We start from the raw sequence: 18,808 nt of genomic DNA on the forward strand, positions 1-18,808 counted from the left end.
TAGAACATTTTCACTGCTATGATTTTTTTTATACGAAATAAAAGGTACTTTAAAAAAAAACAGCAAAAGCTATGAGATTTCAGCAATGTAATACACATTCTTGATTTTTTTTTTTCTTCCTGGCTGAATTTGAGAATTGCACCATTATTGAAATCTGCAGCATATCAATTCTCTTTAAATGGAACCTGTCACCAGATTTGGTGACTATAAGCTGCGGCCACCACCACCGGGCTCTTGTATACAGTATTATAACATTCTGTATATAAGAGCCCAGGCTGTTGTGTAGAACGTAAACATCACTTTATAATACTCACCTAAGGGGGCGGTGCGGTGTAGACTGGTCCGATGGGTGTCTCCATTCTCCGGTACCGGTGCCTCCTCTTTCCGCCATCTTTGTCCTCCTTCCTCTGAAGCCTAAGTGTATGACGCGTCCTATGTCATCCACACTCGCCAGCATTGAGGTCCTGCACAGGCAAACTTTGATCTGCCCTGAGCAGGGCAAATCAAAGTATTGTAGTGCGCCTGCGCAGGACCTCAATACTAGCTAGTGTGGATGACGTAGGACACGTCATGCACCAAGGCTTCAGAGGAAGGAGGACAAAGATGGCGGAAAGAGGAGGCACTGATACCGGAGAACGGAGACACCTAAATAGTCGGTGCGGTGTAGACTGGTCGGATGGGTGAGTATTATAAAGTGATTTTTACGTTCTACACATCGGCCTGGGATCTTATTATATACAGTATGTTAGAGGAGCCCATTGGTGGTGACCGCATTCGCCGAATCTGGTCACAGGTTCCCGTTAAGCGTTTTTGCAGCTATAAAAAGCAATGACAAAGTGAAAAAAAGAAATGCTGCAAAAAGCACTTTGATAAATTAAAACTAACTTTATTAAATATGTACTGTAGACAAAGCACGTATAATCCACACAAAAAATGCTTTAAAAAAAAAAAGCAACGAAAACACTGCAAAAAAATACAGTGATTTGGCTACAGAAAACAAAAGGAAGTAAAAACACTGCGTGTGAACATAGCCATATAATGGCCTGGCACCAGCTGTTTAGAGGACAATTCACCGAGCTCTGTACAATCCTGATGCCCAAGAGTTTCCTATCAGCCTTGTTCTACATTAGTGTAGGCAATTTTTTTCATTTTTCATCAAGAGCCATAAACCATTGAAGAACCTGGTGGCTTAAGGCTATGTGCGCACTTTGCGTCGAGGTAGTTGCAGTTCTAAACGCATCCTCTGGCAGAAATGGTTTTTGCCAAAGTTGGTTTTCACCACAAAAACGCAATAAATACGCGTGCGTATTTACCGCGTTTTTGCGCGATTTACCTGCTTTTTCATTGCTTAAAGTCAGATGCCTTTTTAATACAAAGACACTGCTAAATAAAGTTCAAACATTCAAACACTATGAAAAAAAATCGGAAAAAAATTATAACAAATATCCAGATTAATATCAATCAAAAAATGGCTTTTTTTAAATTTATAATGATAAGTTTGTGTTAATAATTATGCATAAAATTACATTTATTTATGGTTTTTCTCAAAAATTGTGGGATTATGTGTGTATGTGTAAAGGAACATATGCCATTAATATTTTGACAAAAACGCATGCAATAAATTGGTCCAAAAAGCATGTTTTCAGCATCAAAAAAAGCATGTAAAACGCTAGAATTTTGAGGTTGCTTGCGTTTTGTAATTTCTCATTGACTTCAATGTTAGCAAAACGCTGCCTAAATGGCAAAAACAACTGACATGCTGCTTCTTTGAACGCTGAGTTTTTGCCCAAAAATATGCCAATTAAATGCTGCGTTTTTAACAGCAAAGTGCGCACAAGAAATCCCCATTTCCCATAGACTTTGCTTAAAAATCAAAACGCATGCATTTTGGCATGAAAACGATGCAGTTCAAAACGCAGGTAAAAACGCAAAGTGCGCACATAGCCTAACTTTCATGGGATGGGTTTGTGAGCGAAATACAATTCAAGAGGCACGGAAGGAGTCTCACAGGTTGTAGTAGTTCGGTCTCTATTTTGGGGTACATGTGTTTTTAGGAATAGGTCGATCACGGTAGCTGAGCCAGGTAGGGAGTCACCAGATTCTACATGTTCCCGGCTGTTATAGGCAGCCCCCCCTTATTTCATTTTAACAGTTTTTGTAAAGAATAGGATAACAAAATCATACTTACTTTGCACACTCAATGCTAGATATTTGTAAATAGGAAACTGCAGACTTGCATGCTGAATTTCCACAGTAAGCACAGCCCCATCATGTATTGAGAACATGGGGGTTATATGTATGTCACAGATGCAGTTAAAGAAAAGTATTTTATCTCGTGTTATTATAGGATCCAAGCGTAGGTCTGTGCGATCCTCCCCACATTGTGGAACTAATTCCAGCTCATTATTGTTTTTTTGTGTTTTATTTTTATTCTTTTTGGAGTTCCAGGAACAGATTTCAGTTGTATTCAAATATAACTTTATCGTAAGATCATATGGTCTGAAGCTGAATATAGAACATTTCACAGTTTTCTTTTCCGAATGCAGAAAGTCTTCCTTAGTGATCTCCGAAACAATTGGTGACGCTGTAAAGATCAAAAATTACACAATGTATTACCCTTGATTATACAAATCCACAAAAAAAAAAACATGTTGGTGGTGGACATGCAGTAAGATAGCAAGCAAGCATGCACAATGTGTAGTCACACATATGCTTTATGTATGTAAAGCACTATCGAATTAATGGCACTATATAAGTAAATAAACATTATTATTATTATATGGAATCTGTCAGCAGGTTTTGGCTACCTCATTTGAGAGCAGCATTGTGTAGGCAAAGAGATCCTGAATCCAATAATGTATCACTTAGATTACTGCATGCAGCCGTTCTAACACATGGCAGTGTAAATTATGCACCAGGACCAGTGGTTTCCTTACCAGTGAGGTAAAATACACCACCCTATAAGGCCTGTGATCAGAGAAGTCTGAAAAGGGCCTGCACTGTATTGTGTAAGGCCTGAAACACACATCCGCATAAAAAACGTACGTGTCTCACGTTCCATTTTTTGGGTCCGTGTTCCGTTTTTTATGGGCGTTTCTCCGGTCCGTGTGATATCCGTGTGATGGCATATGCTTGCCGTGTGGAATGGCCATGTATGCGTACGTGTAATGTCCGTGTGGTGTCCGTATGTGTTGATCTGTGTGTGTTGTAAAATGTCGTTACTACATACCCGCTGACAGCAGACAGAGACGAGCGATGAGAATTAACTCGGATGAACCTCACCAGACTTCATTGTCATACCACGGCTCTGTGTGTGGCGTCCTGATTAGCGGACATCCGTGATGGACTCACCGGTGACCGCTAATCCCCTGAGTAACTGAAGTTAGCGTCGACATTAGCGCTGCCGTCACTCAGATTACCCACGGCTAGCTGGAGTCTCGCACCCGACACGACACCGCTACTCAACTGTGACTTCTTCGCTGATCGCGCAGCTCACTTCAGTCACTCGGGCGACTCGCTGTCACAGGTGGAGGATCCAGCGGTGGCCGCGAGTAACCTGAGTGACGTCATCGGCGGCTCACTTCAGTTGCTGCTTGGAGGTGATAGAGAGCGGTCATTGTGTGTGGCCGCTCCTGTCACCTTCATGTAGCAGAGCTGAGAGCATCGTGGGACATCCATGGATTACGGCGGACCTGGATAGGTTTTGTGGTTTTATTAAATTGGTGAACGAGGGTGTTTATTTGTTTAAATTATTCTAAATAAAGGATTTTTTGAATGTGTGTGTTTATACATTTTAAACTTGGAAGTTATCTTGGGGAGACGGCTGCCATGTTTAACCTAGGAGTTAGTGGCAGCTATGGGCTGCTGCCATTAACTCCTTATTACCCCAATTGCCACCGCACCAGGGCAATTCGGGAAGAGTCGGGTAGAGTCCCGGGACTGTAGCATCTAATGGATGCGGCTTTTCCGGGCGGCTGCTGGCTGATATTGTTAGGCTGGGGGGCTCCCCATAACGTGGGGCTCACCATCCTGAGAATACCAGCCTGCAGCCGTGTGAATTTACCATGTCTGGTATCAAAATTGGGGGGGACCGCACGCCATTTTTTTAATTATTTATTTTTCTACACAATATAGACCCGCCCACCGGCTGCTGTGATTGCTTGCAGTGAGACAGCTGTCACTCAGCGTGGGGGCGTGTCTGACTGCAACCAATCATAGGCGCCTGTGGGCGGGGAAAGCAGGGAATAATAGATTGAATAATGAACGGCCGGCATTTTCAAAATAGTTAAAGCCGCCGTAGCTTTTGCACAGCTGTTCATCGCCGCGCTGGTGATCGGGGATCGGTAAGTATGAGACAGGGGGAGATACAGACCGACCAACAAAGAAATATTGACTGACAACCACAGAAAAAAAGGGATATTGACTGACAGCCACATAAAAAATAGATTGACCAACATCGCTCACAAAAAACGCACACGGACATGCTACGTGTGCCGTCCGTGCAGGCACGGACCCATTGACTTTAGCGGGTCCGTGCCTGCGTGATCCCGGAGAAAAACGGACATGTCAAGTGTGTTGTAAAACGCACACACGTGCAAACGACACGGACACACGTTCCGTGTGATTTTACGTGTGTGTGCCTGCTACCATAGGGTAGCATTGGTCTACGTGTCTCCGTGCCGCCGGTACGTGCAAAAATGTACCAAACACGTACCGGCGGCACGGATGTGTGTCGGAGGCCTAATATTGTATTTCTGTGGCACTGACGTGAATAACACGCAGCCCCGAGAAAAGGCAAAAAGAAGAGAGTAGGAGATTTTTTTAGCATTTAGAAAGGACATGAGTCATAATGGCAGCGCCCCTAATTATCAGACAATAGTCCTACATACGAATGATATACCGTATTTTTGGTTTTATAAGACGCACCCCAAATTTGAAGGATAAAAATAGAAAAAAATAATTTTTACTGCTGAAATGAGGGTTCATCTTATAATCCTAGTGCCGCTTATAGCTCACCAGGGGGAAGCGGCGGTGGGGGAGCGGCACAGGAAGGTCACAGGAGGCAGGGTAGGCAATGCTGCAGGCTTGGAGGAGGGGGTGTCGGTACTCAGGAGAGTCAGTGTGCGAAGGGTCAGCGATACTGTAGGCTTGTGGGGTGTCATGGCAGTGAGCGCCATTGATCTGCTGAAAGACTGAGGGCTCCATTGAATCGCCGGCGGACTTCAAGAAATTGAGGCAGCGCGTGCACAGATCGGCGCAATGGATTTCAAGAAAAAAAAAAACGCAGAGTCCTATATGCGCACGCGCCGCCTCCGTGGCCATTTTCTTGAAGTCTATCTCGTCAACTGCGGAAGATTCACAGCATCCGGTAGATCAATGGAGCCGGCTGCCGCGACACTCCACGAGCCCTCAGTATCGCTGACCCTCCGCTGCCACACATTGACCCTCTTGAGCCGTGACACCCCCTTCTTTGAGCCCGCGGGCAAATCAATGGCACCCGCCGCCGTGGCACCCCACGAGCCCGCAGTATCGCCGACTCTGCGCCACCAATGCCGCCCCGGTAAGCCATATGCGGTTTGTAAGACACCCCCCCATTTTCGGGGGAAAAAAAGTGCGTCTTACAAACCTGAAAATACAGGATTTCTTTTGTGTTAAGACAAACCCTATAAGCTACAATTGAACTTTAAGCCTTGTAGCTCCTAAAACCAGATGATTTTCCTACAGTATTTACCCTCAGCTTTAACTTATTCACACGTCACGGTCATGATTTCAGTTTTTGCTGCAATTTTCACAAAAGGCCTGAAAGGATCAGAAAATCTCCCCACTGCCATTGTAACTCCAGTCCTATTGGTAATACACATATGTATCAAAGTTTTGTTAGGCTGAGTTCACATGTCCTGTAATCATCCGTTAGAACGGATCCTGCAAAAATCTGTTAGCAAAAAAGTTCTGCAAACACAACTTTTTTGTCAGTTGTTAAATACCGTATTTTTCGCTTTATAAGACACACTTTTGTTCCCCCAAATTTTGGGGGAAAGTAGGGGGTGCGTCTTATAATCCGAATATACGGAGGGGTATATATATATATATATATATATACATATATATATATATATATATATACACACACACACACACACACACACACTACAGAGTCCAGGGGAGGTAAGGGCAGCTTTGGAGTGCTGCTGGGGGCTGGTGAAATCTGCAGGAGGCAGCGTTAGATCTCCTGCTCCCGCTCATATAATATGCACTGCCGCTGTCCATCACCGTGGTGCTGAAACCGCACCACGGTGATGGGCTGGGGCAGCGGCGCATATTATATCTGCCTGCGCCCCCCTTTGATAGCACATGCCCCCCTGTGTTAGATATGGCCCCCATGCTGCTGTGTCCCCCTGTGTTCCAGCACAGGGGGACGTGTGCCATAAATAGGGGACGTGTTCCATCAATAGAAGACATGTGCCAGCAATAGGGGACGTGTGCCATCAATGGGGGCCATGTGGCATCACTGGGGGACGTGTGCCAGCACTAGGGGGCTATATTCAATATAAGGGGGCCATATCCAGATTAAGGGGGCTAATTTTAGGATGGGGGGGCTATGAGGGACATATACCCTATATGATTTGTTAGATGGACACTGGCATTATACGACGGACGCCATTCAACATTAAAAAAAAAAAAATCTCTTTTCCTTCACCAAATTTAGGGGTGCGTCTTATAAAGCGAAAAATACTGTAACTGATTTCTGCTGGATCTATTTTCTTTAATATTGGAGATTATGGAGAACGGATCCGTTAGTGGATTGCTATTTAGTCATCCATTTTTCTTGCATTTGTAATGGATCTGTTTTTTTCTTGCAGGGTCCGTTTCAAACGGAAGATAAATAACAATCTGTTATTGATTGAGTAAAATTTACCTTTTATACAATAGAAATATAGTACTACTGCAACTAGAATGAAGACTACAGTTGCACCAATCCCAACTGAAATCCATAATATATTGTTGTACTCTATAAGGAAATAAAGAAAACAAAATTAAGGTATGTAAAATTATTTGCAAAGATGAGGATAATTACAGGTCCTCCATATGAGTTTTCCACTACTGATTTTATCCTAAGCATTTGAATGGATAATAATAATGTACATGAAGAAATTTAATCTCCTAAAATAAAGCAATACTAAACTTAGACATGAAAGAAAAATGTGAAGGAAAGACACCCGAAAAGAGAGTGAGGGTAACTAATAGGGATGATCGAATACCTGAAATATTCGGCTTCGCGAATATTTGCCGAATAGATCACCACTATGCGAATATTCGATGCGCAATATAAGTCTATAGGAAACCCGAATAACAACTATTTGGGCTTCGGACTTCTTAAAATATTGCAGACACAACTGAAGTTAAAGGGGTTATCCGGCTTCTTTGACATTTTTTTTTTATTACCCTATTGGGCTACATTGGGGCAGGTAAGTAGATAGAGAGCACTTACCTGCCCTGCTGTCAGCCCCTCTCCCCCGGCTCAGAGCGGTCATGTGACCGCTCCTGCCGCGATTTTGCTGCTTCCAGTCATTTCATGTCAACATGGGCAGGGCCATGTTGACATGCAAATGTGGAACAGCTTGTCGCCTCCCTGCTGGGTGTCTACAGTGTGATGGGCCCCGCCCCCTTCCCTGCACCCTCCCACACATTCCCCCGCACCTCTTTTACTCTCCAGTAACCTCCCCCTGCACTGCTGTGGGGTCCGTGACCTGGGGGCGGGGCCTGGCGGCAGCTGTCATGGTGTCAGCTCCAGCCCCGGGCCCCCTGCTCAGGATCGCACATTCAAATGTACCGGCATCACAGATCACAGACCACAGATCACAGATGCCGGTACATTTGAAAGTGCTGATGAGAGGGAGCGCAGCGCTGCTTCTCATCACTGTCCCTCCCGGCTGTCTGTGCTCTCTTCAGCACAGCGGTGACGTCACTACTGTGCTGATATGTCCAGAGCACAGACAGCGCGCGAACGTGCAGGAGCGGCGGGGACCGAGGAAGGGTGAGTATGTATTCCACATGTGTTGCCGATGGGGATGGGGGGGGGGGTTGCAGAGCCATATGTGTGCGTGTGCAGAGCCATATGTGTGCGTGTGCGGTGCAGAGCCATATGTGTGCGTGTGCAGAGCCATGTGTGTGCGGTGCAGAGCTATATGTGTGCGTGTGCAGAGCCATATGTGTGCGTGTGCAAAGCCATATGTGTGCGTGTGCGGTACAGAGCCATATGTGTGCGGTGCAGAGCCATATGTGTGCGTGTGCGGTGCAGAGCCATATGTGTGCGTGTGTGCGGTGCAGAACCATATGTGTGCGTGTGCGGTGCAGAGCCCGATGTGGGGCTGTTATTTGCAATGCTGTAGTGATACCAGGTCAGGTGCTGGGGGAGAATATACTGACAGGGAATGTGTGTGCAGGGGGCGGGCAGGGGACGAGGCTGGACACTGGGGTTGGGCTGGACACTGTGGTGGGTGGTGACAGCTCTGACTGAGGTTCAGCACAGGAAGTGGTCATGTTTGCTGGAGCTGAATGTAAACAAGAAGCTGCCGAGAATAAAGGGATAATTCAATAGGAACAAAAGTTAGAAAACAAAAAATAACAATGTAGGTGTGATTTATATGACAATACAGCACAGATAAACTCAAACATTTTTGTTAAGCTAATGTCGGACAACTCCTTTAAGGATCAGGTTCCAAAAAAAAGGTGTTAACCATATTCATCAGCTGGTATAAATACGGATCTCATATATAACCCCACGTGGTAACCTCATGTTGTGATCTACAGTGGAACCTCGGTTTACGAGGGACTTGGTATGCAAGCATTTCGCTATATGAGCAAAGCTTGCTGTAAATTTGTAACTCAGTTTACGAGCAAGCTTTGCTGTACGAACAAATACCGCACACACTTCCGGTTCCGTACTTTCACCGCGCTCTGACCCGCTCTTGCAGTCCGCACAAACACACACAAATTATGCTCCCCTTACCTGCCGTTCCCTTGCTGGCCTCCTGGTTCTTGTAGTTCGCCGGTACAGGATGTGTATTGGGTAACCATCGCGACAAGGGAGGAACGTCCGCTGCCAGATGCTTCTCAAAGGCAGCGGAAGCTCCGGCATCGGTCGTGATGGTTACCCAATAAACATCCTGTACGGGCGCACTACAATAACTAGGAGGCCGGCGAGGGAACGGAAGGTAAGATGAGCATAATATGTATGTTTGTGTGTGTTTGTACGTGTGTGGAATGATATAATAGGGGACCAGGATGGGACATTGAACAAGTTGTGGAACGAATTGTCTGGGCTTGCATTATTTCCTATGGGAAATCTTGCTTTGCTAGACGAGTAACTTGGTTTACAAGCACAGTCCCAGAACGGATTGTTCTCGTAAACCAAGGTTCCACTGTATATATCATTTCCATTTTCAGTGGCCATATTACAACTCTTCTAAAGCCTATAACTAGAACTCTGCGATCTACTGGCTTAGACACTTACCTTCCTCAGTAGCCACTGAGAGAATAACACTACAAGTAAGCCCGTGTTTCAGTGACCTGTGGGTAATTTCACATGAATATCTATCCCCGTCCTCTTCCGTGCTCATGGGCTTCACAGACAGCACATTTGTCACATTGTACGTGCCATCTTGGCTCAGGACTGGTACAGTGGTGCAGGTTTGGCTGTCCAGTTCAGACCTGAAAGAAGCTTTGCTGTACTTCACCCATTGTATTTTCACAGGATTGGGATGGTAGCCATTCACATAACAGGACACAGATCTCTCTGTATTTGGATTCATCTCCATTCTGGAGTCACTCAATGAACAAATTGGCTTAGCTGCAAAGAAAAACATGTAAACTATAATGCAGCATTTGTTATTTGACTTATGGTTAAAATCTCTCTATTCATCAAGATAGTACAGGGGTGAGGTCATAACCCCAGGCCTAATTCTATATATTCTAAATCATTTAATAATGTAAAAAATAAGCATTCATTGTTATAGTTAATTGTAATCTTTAGCATTCATTATTATATCGATTTACTTATTTTGCTTATATACAGTCGAAACCAGAAGTTTCCAACCACTATCTATAAAGACACATCTGCATGTTTTTTCCTCCGCTCCCTATACAGACACATCTGCATGTTTTTTCCTCCGCTCCCTATACAGACACATCTGCAGGTTTTTCCCTCCCCTCCCTATACAGACACATCTGCAGGTTTTTCCCTCTGCTCTCTATAGATACATCTGCAGGTTTTTCTCACCATCTGACATGAAATCAGAATAAACCTTTCCCGTTTTAGGTCAATTAGGAACCAAGATTATGTCTATTTCACAAATGTCAGAATAATGAAAAAATGTTTTAAAGCATTTTTATTACTTTCTGCAAAGTCAAAAGTTTTCTCCATGTCATTAGTATTTGGTGCCATTGCCCTTACACTGTATGACTTGGGTGAAACATTTTGGATCCTTCCAGAAGCTTCTCACAATAGTTGGTGGAATTTGGACCGATTCCTCCTGACAGAACCGGTGTAGCTGAGCCATGTTTGGAGGTCACCGCTCGCACCGGCTTTCTCAGCTTTGTCTGTAAATTTTCAATAGGATTGAGATCAGGGTATTGTGATGGCCACTCCAAAACATTGACTTTGTTATCATTAAGCCACTTTGTAACCAGTTTGGCAGTAGCTTTGCGTTATTGTCCATTTGAAAGACTCATTTTCGCCCAAACTTTAAGTTCCTGGCTGATATCTTGAGATGTTCTTCAGTATTGCCACATAATCTTCGTTCCTCATGATGCCATCTATTTTGTGAAGTGCAACAGGCTTGCTGTTTCTTTTGAAGTAATGGCTTCTTCCTGGCAGAGTGGCCTTTCAGCCTATGTTGATATAGTACTCGTTTCACTGTGGATAATGACACAATCTTGCCAGCTTCCGCCAGCATATTCACAAGGTCTTTTGCTCTTTTTCTTGGGTTGATATGCACATGTCTGACCAAAGCCTGGTCATCTCTGGTACACAGAACCCGTCTCCTTCCTGAGCGGTATGATAGCTGGACATTCCCATCTTCTTTGTACTTGCATATAATTGTTTGTACAGATGAACGAGGCACCTTCAGGCATATGATAAATGCACCTAAGGATTAACCAGACTTGTCAAAGTCCACAATTCTCTTCCTGAGATCTTAGCCGATTTCTTTGGACTTTCCCATGATGCTGCACAAAGAAGCCGTGTGTTTCAGGATTGCATTAAAATACAACCACAGGAGTCTCCAATTAACTCAGATGTTGCCAATAAACCAGAAACTTCCAAATACATGACATCATCATATGGGCTGTCTCATATTGTTTAAAGACATAGTACTCTAAAGGGTACTTTACACGCTGCGATATCGGTACCGATATCGCCAGCGTGCGTACCCGCCCCCATCGGTTGTGCGACACAGGCAAATCGCTGCCCGTGTCGCACAACATCGCCCGGACCCGTCACACTACTTACCTGCCCTGCGACGTCGCTGTGACCGGCGAACCGCCTCCTTTCTAAGGGGGCGGTTCGTTCAGCGTCACAGCGACGTCACAGCAGCGTCACTGGACGGCCTCCCAATAGAAGCGGAGGGGCGGAGATGAGAGTCCGGAACATCCCGCCCACCTCCTTCCTTCTGCATTGTGGCCAGGAGGCAGGTAAGGAGAGCTTCCTCATTCCTGCGGTGTCACACGGAGCGATGTGTGCTGCTGCAGTAACGATACTTGAGAATGGACCCCCATGTCACCGATGAGCGATTTTGCACGTTTTTGCGACGATGCAAAATCGCTCATAGGTGTCACACGCAACGGCATCGCTAATGCGGCCGGATGTGCGTCACCAATTCCGTGACCCCAACGAGATCGCTTGAGCGATGTCGTAGCGTGTAAAGTCCGCTTTAGTGTATGGAAACTTGTGACTTTGCAGAAAGTAATAGACATGACTTAAAACATTCTCTCGCTCATTATTCTGGCATTTGGCAAATAGAAATAATTTTGGTTCCTAAGTGACCTAAAACGGGAGAGGTTTATTCTGATTTCATGTTAGATAGTGAGAAAAACCTGCAGATGTGTCTTTTTAGATAGTGTATCTAAACATTTTGTTTCAACTGTATATATGTTTTTCTTAGTCTGAAGCAATATAGCAGATGTCTGGATGATATATGTATAGCACAGCATAATTCATTTTAGAATTGCTTACTGTAAAGGATGAGTTCCTTATCTTGATGACCATGGAAGTTTCAAATTATGACACAGACTTGTGTGGAACATGACTCGTTTGATGCAGTATCTACGAATTGTTATAAAAGCAGATGTAACTCAGGAAGAGACAGACACTCCTACGTGGCGGGTCCTGACCTGCGGAACCGCGAGTCTCTTACGTAAGAGACCACAGCTGCTCATGGCCACCATCCAGACTTGGGCCACTTCGATAATTCTCTCTATTCTCCCTGCGGAGAACACTCGCGTCTCCGCAGCAAAGAATTGACATGCTGTGGCTCGGGAAGCCACATTGCAGGTCAGTTTTCGCTGCGGGAAAGGCACAGTGGGCATGGAATTTCTATAAATCCCATCCACTGTGCTTGTACTGTACAACGCAGCGTTTTGGACGCAGCAAAAACACGCACATCCAAAACACTGTGAACCGTGATCGTGGGCACGCAGCCTTAGAGGTGAATCGACACTGTCTCCTTGTATGCAAGTACTAAACTTGCCTATGAACTCAGACATCTTTGGTCATCCATTGATAGAAGTAAATTCTCCTGACATTTAATACAAATTTTATCCTGGTAGTTGGGGCATTGTGTGTTGTATCTGCTGCAGATTTGTGCAGAGATAAAAACACTGTGAAATCTTATTGTGGAATATTTGTGGATTTCTCACTCATCCAGGCATTAAAAATGGAGAAATATGCACTGACATATTCAGCATAAATTGACAACATAGAACAATTTGCGCTGAGGATTTTCAGCTGCATTTTTGACCTGTGGGAAGGTACAAGAAGATTATTGGTGATTTCATTTTTTTTTTTTTTGTCCTGAAACATTTTGTTAATGTTTCTTTTCGTCATTTTCTGTTAACTTTAATTTATTTTGTTTTACATTTTGTTTGCAATTTTTCTCAGGGTTTTTAAATATTTTTAAGCAATGTATATAACGCTAGTGTTTTTAAAACAAAAAATCTTCACAAACAGGTGCAAAATGCTAAACAATATCCACCTAGGTGTCTTTTTTTTTAGCCTTCCTATTGATTTCTTTTGTAAAGTGTAGAGCTGCTTTATATGAGAAAACACCTAACATGCGTTACTTCTTGATACAAAAAAAAGGTGATAAAAACCGATCAAAAGCCTCAAGATATAAAAGAGCTTCAAAACCGCTTGAGAAACAAAAGAAATCTGTGTGACCCTATCCTAAAGACCCCGTCACACACAACGAGATTGATAACGAGATCGCAGCTGAGTCACGGTTTCTGTGACGCAGCAACGATCTCGCTAGCGATCTCGTTATGTGTGACACCTACCAGCGATCAGGCCCCTGCTGTGAGGTCGCCGGTCGTTGCCGAATGTCCCGGACCATTTTCTTCAAAGGCGATGTCCTGCTGGGCAGGACACATCGCTGTGTTTGACACTGTGTGACAGGGTCACAGTGACTGCCGAGATCGTTATACAGGTCGCTACTGCGACCTGTATCGTTACTGCCTCATTGGTAAGGCCTGACTGTGTGACATCTCACCAGCGACCTCCCAGCGACTTACCAACGATCCTTATCAGGTTGTATCGTTGTCGAGATTGCTGGTAAGTCGTTGTGTGTGACTGGGCCTTAAAACTACGTTCCCATAATAAGATTTTGGTGAGATTTTGATGTTGCAGAATTCCTGCATCAGCTATGCCCTTATTAAGTAAATTAGGTTACTTATGTTTTTTTTATTGCATTTTTGATTGCCTTTTTTATATGAGTTTTTGTTACGTTTTTGATATTACGGTTTTAGTCTGTTCTCTGTATTGTGATACTGCACTATGAGGGAAGCTGAAGCTACAAGCAATGCAAGCAATGTAGCCTCAGAGTGCAGATAGCAGGCAGACCACTAGAGGGCAGTAGAGTAGTCCGTAATCCGAGTCGGCAGCAGGAGGGCTAAACAGTAGTATAGGGAGAGACATTTCGTGGTCAGGTGATAGCTGAGGATCAGAGCCGAGGAGTCACGGATATGCCAAAGGGAGAGACGGGAGACGGAGTCAGGAACGTGGTCAGAAGGCGGGAAGCCAGAGTACCGATGAGGGAGGAGAACAAACAGATCAGGAACGGACAGACAGGGAGAGGTAGACAGTAAACAGGAGTGGTATGAACAACAGAGAAAGAGTGGTACGATTCCAAATTCAATAAAATATGAAGTTTATTAATTGTACATTAAAATAATATAACAAGGAGTCCTGAATGGGATTAACAGAACTGCATGCGAATTAGTTCACACTTATTATGGTCAAGATCTTACTGTATAATACACATAGTACAGAGTATTACAAAAAGTCATATACGTTTTCAATCACATAGTACATACATGTATGTCAAAATTACATACATGGTGTGTATATAATTAGTAATAAAATATGTATTAGGCACATTACTGTGACCAAATGTCACATACACCATGTAGCAATCATGTGACCAAGGTCACTACTTCCTAATGCTGTTCCCTAGTGACTGAACACCCAGCCATGTGCCATCTGCATCTAAGTGTTTTTGGTATAGAGAATAAAGGCCCTCTATACCCAGCTCATAACATGCATTCAGTGGTTTGCTGTGGGCAATTCCCAACCAATACGACATAATCACTCCAGTATCATAGTGCAGTACTGACCTATTCCGCAGCAGCTCTGGATATCCCACCTGTCCCTACGCGCGTTTCACCTCTTCTTCAGTCCCCTGAATCCTCCTCCGTGCCGGTCCTCCCCCTCCGCAAGATCGGACCTCAGTTGCAGTGACACTCGCATGACACTTGGCTCCCGCTGTGCTGACGGTGTGAGGCGAGTGTCATGCCAGGATCGCAGTTGCCCCGTGTGGCCCCTGCATTACTGTATATAGCAATTGTATTGCTACATAAACTTTAAATGGAAATCTAAAGAACAGGAGAAGGACTTGGGTATTTTGGTTACAAGTAAGCTGAGGAGCAGCAGCACTCAATGTCTGGCAGCAGCTGCAAAAGCAAAGACATTTTAAGGGTTGTAAAAAAAACAATACAATCCTGTGATCCCAAGGTATTGTTACCCCTGTATAGATCACTTTTGTAAGGCCACATCTAGAATATGGGATCTAGTTTGGGCCCCAAATGTAAAAAATGGATATTTAGAAGTTACAGTCAGTTCAAAGGCAGGCAACTAGATTATGACAGGGGATGGAAGTCTGCCCATATGATAAAAGGTTGCAAACGTTGGGCTTGTTTAGCTTACAAAAAGACGTCTCAGAGGAGATCTCATTTATATGTATAAATACATGTGTGGTCAATATAAAGGACGGCACATGACTTAGGGTACGACCGCACTTTGCGTTCTCCTACTTGCAGTTCAAAACGCACCTTTTTGCCTTAATTGATTTGACCAAAGTTGCCTTTTCCAGAAATTTAGCACTGAAAACGCATGCGTATTTTCCGCGTTTTACATGCGTTTTCAGCGCTTTTTGCCTGCTTTTTCACTTGCGTTTTGATGGATGCGTTTTGAAGAAGAAGACAGTCAAATAAAGTTGTATTGGTCAAAATAAATGAAAAAAGAGAAAAAAATGGTTTAAATAAGCATTTATTAAAACTATAATAAAAATGTTAATTTTTAATGAAATTATAGCGGTTAAACACAATTTTAGGGTAAAATAGGTATATTTTATTAATTTAAATCATTTAAATTGTCGGGTTTTGTGTGTGTGTAAAGGAACATTATAATCCTTTAATTTTATGGCTGAAAAGCATGCGTTTTTGGTCTCCAAAACGCTATGGAAAAGCAGGTGAAAAGCATGTAAAACGGAGGAATTTGGATTTTGGGTGCATTTTGCCATTTCTCATTGAGTTCAATGTTAGCAAAACTGACCGAAAATGGCAAAAACAATTGACATGTTGCTTCTTTGAACGCATGGTTTTTGCCACAAAATATGCAAATTTTAACTAGCGTTTAGAAACGCAAAGTGCGGTCGGGAAAACTACTTTTGCCATTGGTTTTAATGGAAAATGGAAACGCATGCATTTTGGCATGAAAAAGGTGCTTCTGTAAACGCAACCAAAAAGCAATGGAAACGCATTTGGAAACGCAAAGTGCGGTCGTAGCCTTATTCCTTCCAAAAACCTTAGAAAAGACCAGGGGGCACTCACTGCTAGTGAAGGAAAGGCGTTTCCAGAAGCTAAATAGGAAAGGGTTCTTTACAGTTAGAGCAGTCAGACTGTGGAATGCCGACCACAAGAGGTAGTAATGGCAGATACTAGAACAGCTTTCAATAAAAGGACTGAGTGATTTTCAAATGGTACTGTGGGTTCTAAATAATCTAGCAATAGAAAATGTATAACTAGTGGAGAGAAAGGGTGAACTTGATGCACCTGTGTTTTTCCAACCTATGTAATTTAACATACCCTAATCAAGGAAATCCTCTGTATAAAAGTCCACAGCATAAATTGACTGGCTGCAGATATGCATGATAAATCAGTTTATGCTGGTGATTTTTGTGCATCAGACTTGAGAAAATCTCATCTATGCTTGTATTGTAATACACTGCAGGACTAAAATGAATAGTTAAAAAAAATAATAATTTCCCAATATGGCACTTAAAGATGCAATGCAATATTAGAATAGAGACAGAGCTTTTTTTATGTATCTGTTTAGCTGTTTTTTAATCTAACAAAACTCTTTAAAGTACAGTTATAAAGAAAGAGGTCGGGCACTGCAGCACCAAATGCCATGCAGTGGGGCCGTACTCACAGTTCCGTGACGGTCAGCGGTTCCTGGACTTTGCGTGCTCCTTGGTTGAAGTTGCCTTGTCGAGCGGTGCTCAGCATGTAAAGCGGTGAAAAGTTCAATAATCCAGAGGAAAAAAAGCAGCAACTCACTCGATCCGTGGCCAAACAACTTTATTCTGCTATCGCAGACAACCGCCGGAGCAGTGAGGAGAGAAGGAGGTGCGGGGGTGAGGAGTGGACGACAGCCTGTTTCACGCTACGGCTGTTGTCCACTCCTCACCTCCTTGTCTCCCCACTGCTCCGGCGGTTGTCTGCGATAGCAGAATAAAGTTGTTTGGCCACGGATGGAGTGTTGCCGCTTTTCTTCCTCTGGATTATTGAATCTTTAAAGTACAGTGGAACCTTGGTTTAAGAGCGTTTTGCAAGACAAGCAAAGCTTTTTACAAACTTGTAACTTGGTTTAAGAGCAGTGATTTGCAAGAAGAGCAAATACTCACCGATCGCACGTCTGGTTCTGTCCTTTCACCGTGGCCTGACCCGCTCTGGAGGTAACTTTCTGTACATATGTACTGTATACTATACACAGTATACCATTGTACAGTACAGTATATACTATATAGTATGTCTATCAATTTGCATTTGTGCATATAGTATATATACAGTACAGTGGAACCTTGGTTAACGAGAACAATCCGTTCTGGGACTGTGCTTGGTAACCAAGTTACTCGTTCAGCAAAGCGAGATTTCCCATAGGAAATCATTGCAATGCAGATGATTCGTTCCACAACTTGTTAAATGTCCCATCCTGGTCCCCTATTCTGTCATTCCACACATGCACAAACACACACAAACACGGACAAACACACACAAACTCACACAAGCAGGCACGCACACGCACATATATGCTCACCTTACCTTCCGTTGCATCGCCGGTCTCCTGGGACTTGCTGTTCTCTGGTGCGGGGCCGGGCTGTGTATCGCGTTACCATAACGATGAGGGAGGAACTTCTGCGGCCAGAGCGCTGACGTCAAAGGCAGAGCCGCTTGCCTCTGATTGGCCAGCGCGCTGCCTTACAGTAGCGGTGACAGGAAGTTCCTGCCTCGTCGCTATGGATGCCGATACACAGCCTGGAGTGGAGCGCAGCGGCGAACTACAGGACCCAGGAGCCCGGCGATTAAACAAAATGTACACATGTTATGTTATATTATATGCTCACCTTACCTTCCGTTCCATCGCAGGCCTCCTGGGTGTTGTAGTTCGCCGCAAGGACGTCGCAATGTACCCGGGAACTACAAGAACCATGAGACCGGCGGTGGAATGGAAGGTAAGGTGAGCAGAATACTGTATGTGCGTGTGTGTTTGTGTGTGTTTTGTGCGTGCATGTCTGTGCTTGTGTGGACTGCAAGTGCGGGTCAGAGTGCGGTGGATGTATGGAACCGGAAGTGTGTGCAGTGAGGATTTTGCTCGTACAGCAAAGCTTTCTCGTAAATCGAGTTACAAATTTACAGAAAGCTTTGCTTGTTAAGCAAAATTCTCGTTAAGTGGGTTACTCGTTAAGCGAGGTTCCACTGTATATACTTTCTTTCGGCTAACCAGTGCAGCACATTGCTTATACTATACCTCCCGCACACCAACAATTTTATTATAAGCTAAAGTGCAGTTTAATTTGTTTTTGTTTTTTACTGTACAGTATTTTGTATCACTGTACTGTAATAATTTTATATGAATACACTACATTATTTTGTGTTACTGTAATAAGTTTGTATAAATACAGTAAATATGTTTGGGTTGTGGAACGAATTATCTGCGTTTCAATTATTTCCTATGGGAAAATTTGCTTTGATACAA

The 18,808-nt window shown here is 43.8% G+C and overlaps 1 protein-coding gene across 1 annotated transcript in view; it reads right to left on the reverse strand.

The window, feature by feature from the left end:
* Positions 1-18,808, reverse strand: part of LOC142254306 (uncharacterized) — a 58,494-nt gene that overhangs the window by 23,393 nt on the left and 16,293 nt on the right. Inside the window, exons 3-5 of the mRNA XM_075325354.1 lie at positions 9,515-9,850; positions 6,917-7,009; positions 2,189-2,584 (exon numbers count right to left, since the gene is read on the reverse strand). Coding sequence (XP_075181469.1) covers positions 2,189-2,584; positions 6,917-7,009; positions 9,515-9,850 — 825 coding nt within the window. The remainder of the gene's footprint in view (positions 1-2,188; positions 2,585-6,916; positions 7,010-9,514; positions 9,851-18,808) is intronic.

The sequence above is a fragment of the Anomaloglossus baeobatrachus genome, chromosome 10, assembly GCF_048569485.1.
Source record: "Anomaloglossus baeobatrachus isolate aAnoBae1 chromosome 10, aAnoBae1.hap1, whole genome shotgun sequence".
NCBI lineage: Eukaryota > Metazoa > Chordata > Amphibia > Anura > Aromobatidae > Anomaloglossus > Anomaloglossus baeobatrachus.